This window comes from Macrobrachium nipponense, chromosome 6, assembly GCF_015104395.2.
Source record: "Macrobrachium nipponense isolate FS-2020 chromosome 6, ASM1510439v2, whole genome shotgun sequence".
Lineage (NCBI taxonomy): Eukaryota > Metazoa > Arthropoda > Malacostraca > Decapoda > Palaemonidae > Macrobrachium > Macrobrachium nipponense.
In genome coordinates, this window is record NC_061108.1 from 121,634,762 (window position 1) to 121,655,048 (window position 20,287).

Below are 20,287 nucleotides of genomic sequence, written 5' to 3' on the forward strand. Positions count from 1 at the left end.
CAAACTCAGGGCAGCCCTATAGCCTCTAATTCAGAAACAGACAAATGTTTCTTGTCTCTGAGGAAGGTTAAAAAGTCTGCTATTCGCTGAATAGAGGTTGCGAGTGGAGAAAAATCCTGTTTAGGACACCAATCACAGTAGAGCGCCCATTTGCCTTGTTAACCGCAGAGGTCGACCTTGAGACTAATGGACATATGCCCTGCTGTTCCCTGAGAAAAGCCTCTCACTCAGAGGAGATACTTGATAGCCTCCAACTGCGAAGAGACAGGGATTCTACTGACTGGTAGAAGCCAACTTATCATCCAAAACAGATTCCAAACTCTTAAGCACTGCCTGGCATATAACCTCAGACTGATCTGCAAGAGAAGGCTCCGATGACATGGAAGGGAGATGTAGCGAACTGGGTGGCAGAGATGACATCACGGATGAGAGGAGCAATGCAGAGGAGACAACTGAGAGTGACATCATCAATGGGAGGGATGTCACAAGAGATGATGACATCACAGCTTCCCCTCAGTCTGAAGGGGAAGCAGACGCCACTGGCGGAGGAATACACAACGACTGATTCCATGATGTCATCAACGGGGGTGAAGCCATGGCCTCCCTCCGACTCGAAGAAGCGGCAACAGTCACTCGCAGAGCAATACAAGATGGCTGACCTCGGCTACCCACAAAGACAAGGCCGAGAGGAGGGGACAGGGCCTGGCCAGCCTGAGGAGGGGGGTAGCGAGCCTCCATAAAGTGCACTAGCAACCCCTCCAAGGACGGGGGCCCAAGCGTCTTCCAAATCGCCACCATCTTGGACATCTCTGACTCTGGAATAAATGAGAATGATGAAAAAGGGCCCCCCTTCCCGGGAATCAAATTAACTCTCGAAAAAGAAGGGGCGACATTACAAAAATCAGCCTGGGGCCTCCCAATACTTCCAGCGACGAATCAATGGAAGAAAACGAACGAGACACAGGTACAACGCTACTATGAAGGAAGAGTCGAAACCCTCCGATGCTCTCTCTTGCTATAAAACGACTTCTACTGCTCTTAGGCCATGCCCGGCATTCCGTGCAAGAATTCGTTATATTACAAAAATTAGAACAGCACCTGCAACACATGATGTGGGGATTGGTTGCCGCCGAAGCCAAAAAACGAGAACACAGAAAACCTGGAATTCCGGGGCACACACGTTGGCTGAGAAGGAGCAGAAGCAGCCATATCAGCCACACACTAAACACAAGCGAAACGGGCAATGAACCGGGTAAAGGCCGAGAGAGGGTAACCACAACTCTCACCCAGGAGGTAAAGAAAAGACTGACGCAGTAGCGTAGGTGAGTGGTTCCTTGACCACTCTTCACCCGATCTATGCATGTGTTGCCAGATATCACAAGTTTCCTTGCTTTCATCTGCTTTTCAACTGGATCCAGCTGGGCGCTAGAAATTATCCTATTGTTAAGACCTCAGGTTTGTTTGTGCATGAACAAAAAACGTTTTTGAGAAAATAGCAAAGAGAACAAATTTATGCTTATTTTGCGTAAGACCCCTTTCTATAAAGTAAATGACTTCATACCTGATGACTGAAGGTTATTTTCTTCTAACTTTTACCACTGATTTTCAACTGGATTATACAGATAATACTGAATAAACAACAGTCTTGCTTCAGTTTTCTTTGAGATCAAACCATTTCGTTGTGAGAGAGAGAGAGAAAAAAACTTCTCTTGAAACAGCAAAAGAGCAAAATTTCAGGATTCAAAAACAAAATAAAAATATTTTCATTCTGAAGGTTCAGTTATCCCTATAAGCCATTTTCTCTATTACTTTAACACTAGAGAAAATGGGATACATAAGGAGAACAATTATTTTTTTAATAAATTTCATTTTCAAATTTGTTTTCATGCTTTTTTTTACAATTTGTCGTTCACAATACGTCGTAAAAATGATAAACAAGGATGTCCATGAACCAATCTAAACATTTTTTTATACCAGTCTAAAACTTTTACAACAATAATGTTTCTAGACATGTATATTTTATATATAAAACTCGAAAACAGTCCATAACTCGCTTGGACCTATCCTGAATTATTCAGAGACATTTTTTACAATTCTTTTTATGATTCATGGTTCAGCGTCATACTAGCAATGAATAAAATTGTCAATAAACCAATCTGAAAAAGTTTTTTCTTTAGCATTATGACTTCATGATAGGCGGCCCGCGGTTAACGGTGCAATCACTCAACGGCGAATCTGTTTTACGGCGGTCGTAAAAAATATTCATTAAAAAAATAAGGCATTTTAAAGGTATCTTTACGGCACAAATTTCAGTTAACAGCGCCGCTAGCGCCATTGTCTAACGAGTTCATACATTTGTAGAAATTCCGTTCAGACCAGAAAGGTTATGCAAATTATATTAACAAATTTTATGGAGAGTTATTACGTAGGTATTAGGGTAAAATATATGCCTCTGACGCTGTTCTATGCCGAAAATATCGAGTTACATAAGTGCAAATGTATTACGTGAAAGGCATTTTTATTTCTGTACAGAAATATGATACAAAGGCAGCTTTTGAAACTGCCCTTCACGTTATCAAATACGATACTTTTTCATGTTCTTTCTTGTAAGCCGCCGCCTGCCGCTCTTCCGAAAATATAGATTTAAAAAAAGTGCAAATTAGCGATCGATGTGTCGATTTAATAAATGTTTATGCTTTTATGTTTAAAATGTGTATGAAAATGTATTATGAATAGGGTATTTTTATTTCTATACAGAAATATGATAAAAAGGCAGCTTTTGAAACTCCCCTTCAAGTTATCGACTACGATGTTTTTTTTCAAGTTCGTTCTTGTATGCCGCCGTCTGCCGCTCTTCCGAAAATATCGAGTTAAAAAGAGTGCAAATTTAGCGATCGATGTGTCGATTTCTCAAATGTTTATGCTTTTATGTTTAAAATGTGTATGAAAATATATTACGTAAAGGTATTTTCATTTTTGTACAGAAATAAGATACAAATTAAGGCAGCCTTTGTACTACGCTCCACGTTGTCAGGGGATGGTTTTTCATGTTCGTTCTTGTCCGCCAGTTCCGAAAAATGCATTGTGTTATTTTATTAATTATGCATCTTTTACATAAATCCTTTAAAATGTTATACATTATTTCACTGTATCCAAGAATATTGTATGCATTCTCATATTATTGTATTTTAAAATACTACGGCAAACTTAAGCCCGTATTCCGCGAAGCGGCCAATGTTGTGGTTTGAAATCAGCTGATGAATACGAGTTTGTTTCACCATAACGCAATTCTGAGCAAATGCTCTTGCTTCTAGTTAGCATAAACGAATATCTATATACTTGACTTACAAGAGACAAAGTTATTTTTCCTTATACAGCGTGTTTTTAGGTGTAAATATTTATTGAATATGTCTCGTTGTGAATGTGAACTACTATTTTTTTCCGTTAACAGATTACGTTGGCGGCATGTTTATTGCGTAAAAAATTATGTGATTCCGTTCGCAATAATCCTTTATATCATCGTTCGCAATAATCCTTTATATCATCGTAATACGAACTTTACGTTATTTATCTTATATCGGCGTGAAACCAACAGTAAAATGTGTTCTTTCAAGCACAGTAGTTTTGATTAAAATGATTTTATCCCAATTTTATCTACAGTTGTGTGTGATGGCAGACGTTTACTGCAGTTTTATCCTTGTTGCCGATGTATGATAATAGTCATTAGCAGCTTGAACAGTTTTCTCAGCTTCAGTTATAACTAGGTTTAAATTTAACGGTATATTTCCCGATTGATCTTTAATCTATATTGATCTCTGATCTATAGCAAATAAAGTTATTACATTAAGATATCTCAGTTCTATTCTATACATAACGCCATTTATAACAAATACGGCAATGTTGCACTGTAGTACGATGATCGAAAAACAAGCCAAACAGATGTTATCCAGTTCGGTTGTACTTAGAAAAAAAAAAAAAAAAAGTTGTTTCTCGTTCGGTTGTTCATGGCTGTACACATTCACGCAACGAATATAACGTTAAAACCATACTTTCATCATTCTCTTTTGCTGTTATTGAACTTATGTAACTAGAAGATGGATAAAGTTAGGCCATTGTAATTTGATCTCTCATAAAATCGGACTATCGTATAATGATCGTAACCTGAACACGACAGCTACCTGTACACTGTATAAACTTTATTATATCTTTACATACTCTAGACACCCACATGTCCTGTACAGTAAACTCTATAGTACTATACTGCATAAATATAATTTTACTTATTGCGCTGTTGTGGGATTACGGCGCCTTTGACTGGTCTAGAGTTTCGAAAGAAGGTGTGCGGCGGCCGTAGGCTTTAAAATCGCTCAGCGTCGAAAATCGCTTGGCGTCGGTAGCCAGGAACGGAACCCCTGCCGCTAACCGAGGGCCGCCTGTATGTTTATTAGACATAAAAAAGTTGAAAACTGTTAATAACTAAGATTTGATAAATCCTTGAAATTTGGCAGTCAGCGCATCCCTGGGTTTATTATATTAAACTTGGTAGAGCAGAAGATCCATGGGTAGGAAGAAGAGGTATGGCAATCAGGGGCAAAAGGAGCTGGAAGGGTTTGGCAGCATTTCCAGAGGAATGTTACCCTCAAAGAGAAACCAGCGTAAGCTTCCTGTCCTCCTCCTCTTACTATACACTTTTCCTCATCCAGAAGAAGACCCGGAAGCAAATTCAGGATAGTGTAAGGATAGCAAACAATCCTTATCCATAAAGTAGGAACAAAAATTTACATGGATCCACCAATAGGGAAGACAGGAAGTGACCAAAACATAACCTAGAACCCAAGCAGTCACTGGTCTTGCTTCTTCATATTTGAGAGAAAACAGGACCAAAGATGCAAAAATTATAGAATGATGGTACAAAGTACAAAAAAGGCACAAATGGTTACAAGGGATCAAGGGTAGCAAGATACTCATACAAAATCCAAATTCCAGCCTCCACAAGGTGAAGTGAGAGCACAGATGGGCCTTCTGGGTCTGGCTCCATAGAAAAAGTATGTGGTGAGGTTGGGAGTGAGGAAAACCCCTTCTATACCCCTCTTCCATCCATTAACTACCTCATCATCCTCCTGATACAAGAGGCAATAGCTGTATTCCTGTAGAACTAAATAAGCAGTTCTCATTGTTCTATTTCAATTCAAATTAATTTAAAATGCAAAAAAATCACCAAAAGAAAATACTTACGAGGTTCTAAATTAGATGGCCCTTCACTCACTCCATATGCATTTCTTTCTGCCGGTCTTGACGAACTTGTCACATAAGTCTGAAAAGAAGGCAGCAGCAAAATAAGAAAACATATCATTGATCAACACAATACAAAATATCAAGACCAACTGTTAGACATAACACCATTTAAATGGTAGCAAAGTACCTCAATTTGCAAAATCTCCATGAACAACAGACAAGCAAATGCACAGCTGCACATATGAAGACTCTACCTTAACAACATGATTCCTGCTGCAATATTACCTTTTTATGTATGCATTTAAAATCACTCTCTCTGGAAACAAATAGCAGAAACAAAAAAACAACTTCTACTGTGGACTTAGAATCTATCTTTGGCCATTGAAAGCTCGCTAACTAAGTACAAGAAAACAACTGCATCCCATTGCTTTTGCATTCCTTCATTTGTCACTGTAGGTTAACAAACACTATTGGAAAATTACTTCCTCATGAGTCTAAAACCTATGGCCATTTATACACCAATAATATTCCTGAGCTATATTATCATTACTTTTTGTAGTGGTAATGAGTTATCATACACTGCAACCTCCCAACAATATCACCTGAGAAAGTGCATCATTAATGTTTAACACAAGTATTGACAAAACTTCTGAAAACAGAACCGTCGTGTAATACCCTCAAATCCTTTAACTTCAACAAAGTTTCAGCATAACAGGAGAGAGAACAAAAACAAATGAAATACACAGTATGAAAAAGCAGCAAATGAATGAGTAACATGAGTTCAACATTACGTAGCCCTTCCTTCACAAAAATTGTAAAATAAAAATACTCCTCTGAAAATGTCAGCCAACCCTATTCTCCTAACAGCCTTATAAAATTAAAAACTAAACAAATTGTGCACAAATAAAAACAAAAATATCTGGCGTGTTTTTGTTACAAAAATAAAAACCAACAACACACAAAAAGTATCAGCACCCTTACTGCAGCAGAATTCATTACTTAATGAAGAAATTATGAGAATTTAGAATAACTCAACCTCAAATAGTAGCAATACGTATGTAATCTGTTCCAGAATGTCTCATGAAGTCTGAAACATACAAAATCCGAAAGAATAATTCCCATAAGGTATAACATAAATCCAATTAATGCGTTCCAGAAACCAAAAAATATTAACATAAAAAAATATAATTTTATAGAGAATAAACACAGTTTACATACAGAAAACAATGAAACAAATATGAAACACCAATGAAATGGATGAATAAACATTTCACATCTTTCTTACCTTTATGGAAGACTTGTTAGCGTATGGAAGACAGAGAGGAGGGGAGAGGAGGGGAGAGGGAGGAAGAGAGGTGACTGTTTGGCAGGGGAATCCCCATGCAGAAGGACTTCGGGTATCAAGGACCTATCTGGGATTACTTCTCCTCTTTGTTTTTTACTGCCACTATATGGGGTTACTTCCCTTCTTCATTTTATACTGACACTAGGCCAAGACTACTTAGTCACTGGACCCCTGTCACACAACAAAACTGTCCAGACACATTTGCTTCTGGAGTCTCTTGAAAATTTGGTTAAAGTAAACACACCACTGTCATTAAACATGTTGGAGACATGGGTTACATCTTTGTTGGGATGATGATTCTCCACAAAATTTTCTACATCATTCCACTTTGCAATCATGTCCATAATCACTGAAGCAGGGACATTATGTATGTTCGTTCGCTTTCTGAATTTTCCAAACCAGCCTCTGCTGGCCATACACTAACAGCAGCACTTCCTGTAGGCATTTTCTTACTGAGGTTGGCCTGCAACAGCCTCCAATACTTTGCTACGAGTACTTTCTAGTGTTTCTCAACTTTTTTACAGAAGGGTTGGCACTTGGAACTTTATTTGGCTCAGTGATGGGTTAATTTAGCAGTTGCACTTGAATAAAAAAAAAAAAGAAAAAACAATGAACCCAAAAGCAGAATAGGTCACGAGAGAACACAGGATACTTTGCTTGGGTGCTCAATATGGGGCCTAGTCACATATGGGCCATGGAAGAAGTGTTTCCTGGTAAACTGAATCATACGAAAACCAGGGTGTATGAAATTCGAGGTTTGATCATATATAACATATACAGGCATGGCCCAGTTATCGGCAGGCATTCTCTTCCAAGGGCTTGATGATAAAACACAATTCGCAGATAATAAAAAATCGGCAATTTTCAGTGCTTATCGGTGTCAAAATTCAGCTAAACAACCAACATATATATATATATATATATGTGTGTGTGTGTGTGTGTGTGTATGTGTGTGTGTGTGTGTGTGTGTGTGTATGTGTGTACCGTATATACTCGCGTATCATGCGACTTTTGAAGACCTAAATTTGGAGCTAATTTTAAGGGGGTCACATCATGCACGAGATATAAAATTAGCATATATAATATTCACATACTAGTATCATATGATAAAATACAAGCATAATGAATATGCATCTTTTCCATGGATCTTTTAAAAAGTTATGCTTTACTTCATCGCATGTATTTTTATATTACTATTGCATTATAAAATCCAAACATACATAGCAATCAATGTTTTGGTTTGGAAATCACCTGAGGGCAATTGGGAGGCGAGTTTATTTTGCTGTACAGTACTGAACTCAAATCAGAGCAATTTTCTCACTTCTAGTAAGTGTACATGAATTTCAAGGTACTCTATAGATATGGGACAAGGTTATTTTACGTTATACGAAGTGTTTTCAAGTCGAAATATCACTTGAATACGTATCATTGTTAACGAAATTAAGTTATATTTTTGGTAGTAGATGGTACTGAGAGCATGTGTATTGCGTAAACAAAATCAACAGCTTGCGTTCGATATCTTCACTGGATTTCATCAGAATACTACAAGCTTTACATATTTACCTTTTATCGGAGTGAAAAAGTAAAATGTGTTCTTTCATGCCAAACTGTTTTGATAAGAACAAGTTTCTCTCAAATTTTGTTTATGGTAGAATTTGATGGTGCTATACCGACGTTTGTGAGTTCATGAATGAATACATTTATGATAAAAAAAATGTCCTGTAATGATTACAATTCCCAACTGCAATACTAATGTATAACAGCAAAATACAGCAATATGTCTATTTTTGTCTTTTGTTTACGTTGAGAATAAACTGATGGACATTTATTACAAAGGAATGATTTAGGAAAGCAATTTTGTTGCTAAAAGAACTAATTATTAATGGAATTATCATTATTTTTAATTTTGTACAAAAAATTTATGATACAGTAATTCATATTTCATTAAGAGAGAGAGAGAGAGAGAGAGAGAGAGAGAGAGAGAGAGATTGAAGAACAAGAGGAGAGAGAGCGAGAAGAGAGAGTCGAGAGAGAGAGAGAGAGAGAGAGAAGACGAGATGAGAGCGAGAGAGAGAGAGAGAAGAGAGGGTGACGATGAGAGAGAGATTGAGGAAGAGAGTAGATGTAGAGAGTTAACTGTTGACTAGCTTAGGTCGAGAATAACAACAACATTGTGCTGTTTACATATGAAATTCGTATTTCAAACATTTTTACGGTGATAAGAGATGAAACATCAATAATGATAAAATATTTTCATGTATACTGTTATATGTGATAATCATTAAGTCAACTATTAAACTTGTATTGAAACACAGGTCAGTAAATCAGAGAATGAATGAAGATATGGCAACACGTACCTACATTCGGGAACAATCTGTTCATTTAATACGATAATAATAGATCAGTATTACAGTTTATTCTGTAAGTGAAATAAGTTTTTGTTTTGAAATGTTAGAGAGAGAGAGAGAGAGAGAGAGAGAGAGGGGGGGGGGGCGAGTAATCAATGCATATTGTAAACTTGTAAAGTGTACTTTTGTCTTTTGAAAAATGCTTTCCCCAAGGAATTATTCCTTGAATAGTCTTTTTATTATAAATATATCTCAATAATATATAAGATAGGCACTTTATTATGAAGATATGCCATTAATATATAAGATAGGTATCTTATTATGAAGATATGCCATTAATATATAAGATAGGCATCTTATTATGAAGATATGCCAATAATATATAAGGTAAAAAATGGTTTTGTTACGTTTATGCTTTGTTGCCAATCTCAAACAACAATACGATAATCTACGACAATTATCGTTTGTATGACTGCGTAGTTCAGAGAAGTTAATTAAGTACTACCAAATTAATAATGAAGTTTTCAGTGATGTGGAATTACTCCTTGAATAGGCTACTTATTATGAAAATGATATTGTTATGATACAATAAAGTTTGTTCATACTTACCTGGCAGATATATATAACTGTATTTTCTGAAGTCCGACAGAATTTCAAAAACTTCCCACACGCAGTGGTCGGCCAGGTGGTTAGTACCCATTCCCCCGCCCTGGAGGCGGTATCAGGAACCCATTCCCATTTTCTATTCATAATTTTATTTCCACTGTCCCCTGAGGGGAGGTGGGTCGGTACTTGATTATATATATCTGCCAGGTAAGTATGAACAAACTTTATTGTATCATAACAATATCATTTTGTTCTTGAAACTTACCTGTCAGATATATATATAGCTGAATCCCACCGTTGGAGGTGGGAAGGGACAGAATAGAAGGATTTTGGGAAACAAATGCATGCAGATGATTTATATCTTGGTTCCACCTGTTAGCATAGCTGGCTTCCTGGTTACTGCCACGTAAGTCTGCTTGTGCTACTAGAGTTGCCAGCAAGGTAGAGACCTATATAGCTGGTGCACTCCAGATGATCTGTCAACAGGGGCGAGACCACGACGTGACTAGACCATATTGACCATACCATGAGGGCTAAGAAGTAAAATAAAATTTATATATATATATATATATATATATATATAGATATATATATATATATATATATATATATATATATATAATTCTCACCACCTGACCAACCTAGCCAAAGTTAAGGTGTTTTTTAACTAGGCTTAAGAGTTAAGAATCGCCATTGGCGGCGACTCAACAACTAAATTAAGAGCTCTTTCCATAACCCATTTTCTACAGGATAGGATGAGTGGAACTTCTTGCCCCCAAGATTGTGTCTGCAGACACGTATGGCCCTAGCGAGCAGCAGATCTCATATGCCATCTTCACATCCCTCAGGGAGTGTGAAGTGAACACAGAGTTGCTTCGCTAAAACATGGTACTCAGGATGTTGCTGAGTGCCATGCTCTGTTGAAATGCTTCCGAGGCCGCGCCCTCACCTCGTGAGCATTCAGATCAAAAGATTTCAAATCTTTGTGCAAACACAATGAAGGAGCCTTTTTGAAAGAACTCCTTAACACTAAAGCCAGGGTGTTCTTCGATATGGGCAAGTCTGGTCTTTTTTCGGAAACACTGCAGATTGCCCGAAGGACTTCGACTTCTTGAGTTTTATGTAGATAAAACTGAGAGACCCGACAGGGCACAGGACTCTCTCTGGCTCCTGCCCACTAACTGTGCCATCCTCGATTCCAAGTTCCTGGGCCCAAGGACAAAGATTTGGGTTTCCATTCTTAGGCCACAACGGAAGGCTTAGAGAACACACCGCCTTGTGTCCTCTAAAGCCAAAACTTCTGATGATGGCTTAAAACCTCACTAACCCTCTTTGTCGTATCTAGGGTGGTTAGAAGAAGGCCTTTCTGATCACGTGCAAGAAGTTAACAGGTAGGAGACGTTCGAAAGCTTTGACATCAAGAACTTCAGACTACGTTAAATTCCATATTGAAAGCTTCGATCTGGACATGCACAGGTCAGTCGTCTGTTAACTAAAGTCAGGTGACCGAGCAGTTGACCAGTCAGACGAATCAAGGACAGCAAGCTGTACCCTGAAGACCATAAGGCACTATTCTTCGCTGAAGGATGAGTGTCTGGACTGCCTGGGCGATTCAAGCTAAACAAACCTTGGGGGTTGTATCAACGCAACCCAACGTCGTCAGCGAATCAACTCCTGAGCAACTCCTGACTCGAGCTTCTGGTGCCAGGAGAAAGGAGCAAGGAGCAAAAAGGCGATTCAGTCCCAAAGGACGAATGCCTGACAGTCCAACCTGGTCTCATGTTACACGATCATCGGGGGTGTATAAACTCAACCGACTTCATCAACAAGAAACTCAGGGCTACTATATGTCGCCTGATCTCGCACGAGTGTCTGACTCCGAGAAAACAGGTGAGACAAAAAGTAGATGGTGAGCGAGTTTCGAGATTCCACAGAACTCAAAGATCGTGAAGGGCTTTGTTGTTTGACAGAAGCAAATCTCTGAGCCCAAAGGCCGTCAACAACATATTTGCGTACTCTTTAATAGTTGTGACTGCCAGCTTATCCCATTCTTCAGACGGAAAGGGAAGACGGTAATCTATTCCTGTCAACATCTCGATAGTCTGAACGTGGTCAGACTCTGAGCGGAGAGGTTATAGGTACCTTTTGTGTTAGAGTAGACCGAATCTCTCGGAAAAGGTCCTTGGAAAGTGAACTAGGAAGGACGTGACCTCTGTGAATCTAGGATCTTGAAGGTCAACATGGGACGATCAGCGTCACTGTCGCTCCCTGTGACGTCATAAATCATCTTATTACATTTCTTAAGCGTTTGAAAAAGGGGAAAAGAGACTAAACATCCATCCCCGTTCAATATCATAGGATGGCGTTTAATGGTACCGCTCCCAGATCGAGAATAAGGGAGCAGAGAAGAAGAAGCCTCTTCGTCCTCAACATAGCGAAGAGATGAATGAAAGGACGTCCCTAAAGTCTCCACAACTCTCAACATACTTCTAAAGAAAGATTCCACTCGGAAGTCAGTAGTTGCTGCCGTCGATCGAGACGATTCGTACGGACTTTTGCAATCCTGTAACGAACCTCTAGAGGATCGTTACATTCTACGCCTGTTGTTATAATAGGCTCTTTCTCGTAAACCCGAACAGGGACCGAGAGAAGATACTTCCTAAGATATGAGAGAGCTGTGGAAGATCAGAGTTGATATGGACCACTGGTTCCAAAAACTCGTTTCGAGGACTGGAGGGACGACCGAATTGCTTCCACTTCTTTCAGATTATGATCCAGGACATCTGAAACCAGATGTCCGGCACCTTCTTTCTATCACCTCCGGTGATACTTGACGCACTGAGAGATGTTCAGAATCATTCCTAGATCTCGAATAAAATTTCAGTTTCCCGGTAGGAAAAAACATGTAGAGGTCTGAATTGCAGTCTATTCAGGGAAACAAACTTCTTTAGGAAGGAAATGGTCCCCAGCAAGCTCATCCATTCCCTCACACAGTATGTTTACTTCCCTAATAAGCGTGCGCTTGTCCTAAGCATAGAGCAAAATAGTTGCAATGTGCGGTTAGGACTCGTAGTCCTAACCGTGCGGTAACGAGCACCGAAAGGAGTAAGAGATATCTCTGTTGAACATAGTAAGGCAAAACGAATGCAATGTTTATTCATTCATGTAAGAAATCCCCTCAATCTTAGGCTAAAGTCTGTGATTGTAGGGCAGAGATACAGTTAGTCAGTCAATCCCGCAGGAGAGACGTAACCGCCAGAACAGAGATACGGTTAGTCAGTCAATCCCGCAGGAGCGACAGACGTAACCTACCGCGCATGACAGCGCACGAGCTGGTACTGGCTCGGTTGGACTGGAGGAGCCAGGAGGACAGACACAGCAGCAGCTTACGATCGTCGTCTCTTAACTTTATGTCTGGGTTGCCAGCTACCCTATTCTACGAAGAAATAGGTCCGTTATTTTTGAGCAGAAAAAGACTCTCAAGCTGGTATATTTAAGCAAAACAGAAAACGGTAAATATATAGATGCGTTTGTGTCGTCATAACACTACCATACAACGGTAAAAGATAAATCGGAAACTCCTGGAAGGCTGCAGGGAGTAACGATTAAATGTCCTTAAAATAATAGACAATAGACCTCTCGGTTGCCATCCGAAGAGGTAACTACATCAAGCGTATATGACTTGAACCAACCAGTAGTAAAATAACGCAAGGCAAAATATGATATTATATTACAATAAAGTTTGTTCATACTTACCTGGCAGACATATATATAGCTGAATTCGGAAATACAGCTACATACATATCTGACAGGCAAGTTTTACGAACAAAACTTAGAGAATCGAAGCAGACAGCTCAAGCTTCTTATGTTATTGGACATAAGCGTTCATTGACGTAGTCTACAAGTCTATTTCTTGTACGAGTCTGCGAATGATGAATGAGAGCTCTTCCGAATCTTGTCAATAAGAGATGTTTGTCAATGAGAACTAACCCATTTACGGGACAAAAAGATATTTTGTCAATGAGGGGATACCCACTTACTTGACAAAACGATAGTATATTGTCAATGGGGGAAAGTCACTGAATTGACAAACGTAATCCAGGAAGTCGAGCATATTATTTTTCGCGATCCCATATCAAATCGAGGAAGGGGCAAGAATCCTGATAAGAGACTGGGCTTTCAGCAGGTAGGACCCCGATGTTCAACTTCGGCAGCGTAGTCCCGAACTTAGGAACTAACAAAATCTATCATCTGAAAAGCCCTTTCAGATGGACTAAAAAGCTTGCAACTTAAATTTATTGGCAGTATGGCAAAGGAAGTCCTGTCTTGCGCTTTCCTGAAGAGCGTCCTCTTGATGAGTGCTTTTGCAAGAATCCTACCGAAAGTAGTCGAGCGTCATGACGTGTAGGACGTCGAGCTTTTACATAACCCGTAACTGCCTTATCACAAAGTCTTGACTGCGGTAGAGCAAACGAGATCTTCCCTTGAGCTTTCCTTAACTCCATCCACCTATGCGAAAAGCAATATTAATTGACAGAGACCTCTTGAATTCACAAAACCCGATGTTTTGCTGGGTTTCGAAGAAGAAGTTGTCTGTTCACTTTAAGCTTCCTCCGAAGCACTGCCTACTTCACATTCTTTGCAGGTGAGGTAGAAGGTATCACCGAAGGTAGAGGTAAAAATTCTTTAGGCCCAAATCTGAAACAAGAGCTTGAAGAGTTCAACAGAAACGTTCAGCCAGGCGACACACCTGGCGTGCGCTGGTGCACGCTCGGCGTGCGCTCGGCGTCCACTGGCGCGCGCTCGGCGTCCACTGGCGCACGCTCGGCGTCCACTGGCGCGCGCTCTGCGTCCACTGGCGCACGCTCGGCGTCCACTGGCGCGCGCTTGGCGTCCATCCGAGCGTCCCGTCCAAGCCGAGCGTCCAAAGAAGCGTGCAGAAAAGCGTCACGCTCCTGACAGGCGTCAAAACAAGCGAGAGAAACTGCCTTCAAGGAAGAGCGAGATACATCTCGGAGAGAAATCCGACTGCACGAAGCATTCTCAGGAGAAGGGTTGATCGTGTGAGAATAAGAGGGGCGAGGGAACGCCTTCTTATTCTCACAGTAATAAAGCTCGGACGTCCGCTCTCAAAAGCGTCCTGCTACTATGACTTCTTTTCCGTATTTCTTGGTGGAAAGATGGACACGTGTTCAGGCGACGTTCGCCTTCTTACTTCTCACTGAAACAAGCATAACGAGAGAGAGAGAGGACCGTGAAAGCGGTCCTCTTCTATAAAGCTTCTATTTAGAGGGCGCGAGTCCTTCCGAAAGCTCCAACCCCTGCACGGGGAGGACGCTTCGGAGGACGAGAAGCAATCCTTCAGGATTCGTGCACGTGCACGCACTTTGGCAGTCTGGGGAGTTTCATCAGATACTGCCGAAGGCACGCCAGATCGGTGGGGGTTCCTCGTAACCCTCCTTCGGCTTTCGACATGCTCTCTCCCCGGGTCCTGGGAGTCAAGCAGAGGTCCCGGCCTAGAGGCGAAATAAGGCCGATCTGACGCACCCTCCACTACACAAGGGGCACTGACACTGCACTTAGCCACTTCACTTTTGCTCTCTAAAGCAAGCACTTTCGATTCTAAGTTTACAAATCGAAAGAGTATCAGAGAAAGGGCAATTCCTCGACAGACACTGTTTTAGGGCCCGAAGGCAACACTACAGGGTTAGGAGTAACAATTACAGAAGTAGCACTCTTCACAGCAATGAAGGAGAGCGAGCACCTCTCGCAGACATATTCATAGCCGTAGCCATACACAGGGTTAGGCAAAATAAAGTCTACAGGAAGGTTAGCAGGTTCACTACCCTGACTTTTGTTACTGATTAATTGCGTACATACGAATCATACGTCTTCCTTACGTTATTAGACATGTTTACTGATTAATTGCGTACATACAAATCATACGTCTTCCTTACGGAATAGACAAAGTCTCACACTCCTTACATGACAAATCTCAACAAAGAAGCAAGACCCATATCCCTCGTGCATACCAAGTGCGGATCTACCGAAGCTTTCGGTAGCCACACCCTATCTTTGCAGACAACCCCCTCTGAAACTAGCCTAACTAGATTCAGATATCTTATGCAAAAAATGAATCAAATTCAAATCTATTTAAGATAGCGTATGCCTAGCCACTAATCCAAGTAAATAAATCAAAAGACAATTAGGATACTTAGCGGCAATGAAGTTTCCAAAATCCTAAGACGGAGGTACTGAAAACAGGTGTTTTCAGCACCGGCGACAGAAAAATTATGAATACAAAATGGGAATGGTTCCTGATACCCGCCTCCCAGCGGCGGGAATGGGTACTAACCACCTGGCCGACCACTGCGTGTGTCGGAAGTTCTTGAAATTCTGTCGGACTTCAGAAAATACAGCTATATATATATATCTGACAGGTAAGTTTCATGAACAAAATATGCATTACCTTTATTGTCAGATAATATCATAATGTGAATCTGTTCATGTATGTTGGTGGTTATCGCAAGGTGACCAGGCTTAGCCTACCGATAAACGTCATACATAGTATACCTTGAATAGGTTATTAATTATGAAGATATGCCAGTAATATATAAGGTGAGAATGGTTTATACCATAATGAGAGTCTTTTCATGTATGTTGGTAGTTATCGGACCGTGGCAGAGGCTTAGCCTACCAATAAACATCGTATACGCAACACAGACAAGCCCGCGATGCTGTGACTCACACCAGTGATATAGACTTAGCAGTGGTCAAAGGAAAAACCCGTGGCTAACTGATCCCGCTACGCTGTTGTTATCGGATTTGGTTCTTCATCGCATATCAGCTGTTTCTGGCTGTATGCATTTACACAATAAGTATAATACTACTAACAATACTTTAAGCATCCTCTTTTACTTCTTGTAACTAAACTAGAAGATGGGATAGATAAAGAGGAGGAGGTTAGTCTATTGTAATTTTGTCTAAAAAAAAACTTGAGGGGGCTTCCCCTCTGATTTTTGATGAATATTTTTGAAATTTTCAAAATCTGGTTAAATGGCTGTAAGACATGAGCAACACCTCTGTTATCAAGTGGCCAAAGCATTTTTTCGAAATATTAAAATTAATGGGGTTTTGGCCCTGCCCCCTTCACACTGTGACGTAGGGCTGACGTTTGGCTCCTAATGACTATAGTCATTTTGTCCTTTATTGATAATTACACCCAAATTATTATTGTTCAACATTTCCAATTCTTAAGTGAATAATGTGCACGAGCTACATAACCAAATTAATTGTATTTACCTAATTATACTATTCAGAAATTCACACAGTGTACACTTGCTTCAATTTTTTCATGTACACTTCTATATATTGAGCTGTGCAATCAGAATAATATAATGACCCATAAAAACTGGCACATAAGATTCTTCTGCTAAAGACCTTTCCAACACCATTTTAATGTACAAACTACACTCTCGGCAATTTAATTTAGAACAAATTTTTGCTAAATTTATAGGTTTCCTGAGTCACTGTTAGGATGTTTTACTTTCTTCTCTTTTGTTTAATACAAAAAGCTTAATGTTCAAATGTCATGGTTACCAACTACAGTACTACTTAGTATTTCATTTATTCCAAAGTCTGCTCTATTTTCCCATCAAATATGTGGTTTGGTCTTTTCCATTCAAATGTGAGTGTATCATCATAAAATATAACTAGTGTTTAATCCCATTTCATAATTATTATATATTCACATCACACAAGGAAACAGAGGCACTGTACAATTTGATACAGCAAACAGGTGTATCCAGCATTACACAATACCAAATAAAAAAATGACAATAACTTGATTCCTCTATTAAATTTCAGAGTCCATGTAAAAGCAAAGTGCCTAAAAACCATATCAATGAAAAAAGCAAAACCACAAAGAAAATTTTTTAATGTACAACTTAAATAATACTTTAATAATAATGTTCTTAAATATCTGAAAGTGAAGTGATTATTAACTTGAGTTCCTGTTCCCGTTGCATGAAATGAATAAAGCACAACTAGACAACCATAGTGATATACTAATCTACAAAATATGTAGGTAGTTTTTCAAAATAAAATTATTTCTTACAAACAATTAAAATTAGCCCACATCTGTGGTCATCAAGAATCACTGACACTTTATTCCTAACTCAAAAGGGAATCATACACCAACTGACAATAATGTGCAAGAGCCTCACAGAACCTGAGGTTCAATGCAGCAAAGACCCTCAGTTTTTGTGTAGTCATGACAATTAGCTGAAAGAAAATCAGTAGGGTTGTGAGCTGGAAACTTTAATCTTAAGTAAGGGCTTTGCATGATAAAGTTTTGATGAAATATTTCATAAACCTACTACAGATCCTACTTACAATTTTTGTGAATCTCAATTAAGGCAGGAAGAACTGAACTGCTGAAAGCCACAGACTTGGCTGATGGGATGAAAAAGTCTGCATGACAGCTTATGAGACTGGGATAAGCAATCAATCCATTTGCATAAAAAAAATCTATGATATCCTTACACCACCCGAGACCTCTCAAAAGTTACTTGAGCCTAGGCTATCATAAGTCATTTGGGTTAACTTGTACAATCATATTAATCATCATTTATTAAGATACTAACTTTATCAAAAGATAATAATGGAAGTAAAAAAATGGAGTAAATAAAAACTCTCTAGAGATACATACAACGGAAAGAAGCGCAATTTACAAAATGTGACTGACAAATAAGTAAACAAGCAAATTTACATGTATATTCAATGGTTTTCACTACAGTACTGCTGTCATCAATATTGTTGTGAAAAACCCTGAATTTATATGTTCTCAGTTAATCTGTCAATTTCATGTAATAGTAGCTTCCATAAACAATTGTATAAATGTCTGACAGTCCCTGTTTAACCTCTATCTTGGATAATGTTGCATATCCTTATTTTACTCCAAGTTTTGATAAAGTTAAAATCCATTAATAAAACTGGATTAATTTAACTGTGTATTGGCAAATACAGTATAGTGCATTACATAATTACCCAAGGCTTCAACTACTAATGCATGATAACCTAAGCCAAGCAGTTTTTGACATATGTTAGAGTGAGAGGATTTCTTAAATTTCTGTATGCCACTGCAAAGATAAAAAATCTAATGAATATTTAATAAGCCCTGCACACACTAATAAAGATTTGGATGATAAGTTCATTAGATTTATCATGTGGTTATATCAAAATACAGTACAAAATGGTAGCTACTTGCTCTGTATAAAATTAGCAGACAATCACATATCCACACTCACATGTAGGGTATGAGGTACTTTTTATTTTATATTTTTTCTTCTTAATAATTGTCTTGTTGGATTCATACTGAATTGAACAGCATACAAGACCATCCTCAAAAGCAAACATACACTGAAATGATGTTACATGCAAAGAGAAGAAAACAAAAATGAGAGATGTTCACACAATTATTACACTGGGTCTGGAGTAACAAGTAATCAATACTGGGTCCCTCTTAGGGAGGGTAGTGCCGTCAGTGCACATCACAGGGTGCACTGTAGAAATTATTTAAGGTTCTTTGCTGCGTCCCTTTGGACACTAGTTGCAACCCATTTCATTTCTTTTACTGTACCTCCATTCATATTATCTTCCTTCAATCTTAACAATTATTTCATGGTAGAACTACAAGGTTTTCCTCCTGTTACGCCTTTTAAAACTCATTTACTTTCAATTTTTGTTTCAGCGCTGAATGACCTCAATCTTATACAGTAATCCCTAGCCACTTCGCGGTTCAAGTATTGCGGCCTTGGTGCATCGCTGATTTTTCAAAAATATTGATTGAAAAATAAAAATGAAAAAATACCGCCATATCAGCAGCCATATTGCAGAAAGCAGTGTTGTTTCATCGTGATGCGCGAGAGAAACGGTTTCCCAGGATGCCAGACAAAGAGAGAAGCTCTCTCAGAGGCTTTGTACATACCCACGGGCACTCAGACAAGGCACATAATTGGTTTCCAGTGCAAGATCGAAGAATGAGAGCATGAGTGGATGTATCCTGTGAGCTGATTGGCTGCACATCATCACATCCTCTCCCAGCTTCTTCCCTTGTTGTATCTCGCCACTATTGTTCACGCTGTCAACTGTCTCTCGCGTATCTTAGTGTTGTGTTCGAAATTAATTTTCGTTAGGCCCTTACAATGCCTCCTAAGCTCCGTGCCCCTGCGAAAGATTCCTCTAGTGAGCCCAAGAGGAAGAGGAAGATAATGACCATCAGTGAAAAGGTCAAACTTTTAGATATGTTAAAACAGGGCAGAAGTTATGCCGCGGTGGCACGCAATTATGGAGTGAATGAATCGACAGTGCGCTACATCAAAAAAGACAAAGCTAACATCCGCAAAACTGCTGCAATAAGCTTCAATAAAGAAGCGAACCGTGTGGTAACTCTGTGTAATAAGAGAATTGTGAAAATGGAAGCTGCATTAGCCTTGTGGGTTGCTGATTGCAGGGGAAAAAAATGTGAGTTTGGACACTTATATGATCAGGACAAAGGCCAAATCTCTCTATGATCAAACCTTGCCCGATGACAACGACAAAGGAGATGCTGAAGAAAGATCCTGACAAACCTCAAGCCAGTACTAGCTCGGCCACGAGTGATTCGCCTCCTCGAGGACGAGACTTTACAGCCAGCTAAGGCTGGTTCGATATATTTCAAAAGAGATATGGCCTCAAAAGCATGCCTTTATAT

The 20,287-nt window shown here is 39.4% G+C and overlaps 1 protein-coding gene across 14 annotated transcripts in view; it reads right to left on the reverse strand.

Annotated features, from left to right (window-relative positions):
- The window catches only part of LOC135216083 (epsin-3-like), a 305,512-nt gene that overhangs the window by 203,360 nt on the left and 81,865 nt on the right, over positions 1 to 20,287 (reverse strand). For all 14 annotated transcript variants that reach the window (XM_064251091.1, XM_064251086.1, XM_064251088.1 and 11 more), the window contains one exon: positions 5,236 to 5,314. In XM_064251091.1, the coding sequence (XP_064107161.1) occupies positions 5,236 to 5,314 (79 nt within the window). The remainder of the gene's footprint in view (positions 1 to 5,235; positions 5,315 to 20,287) is intronic.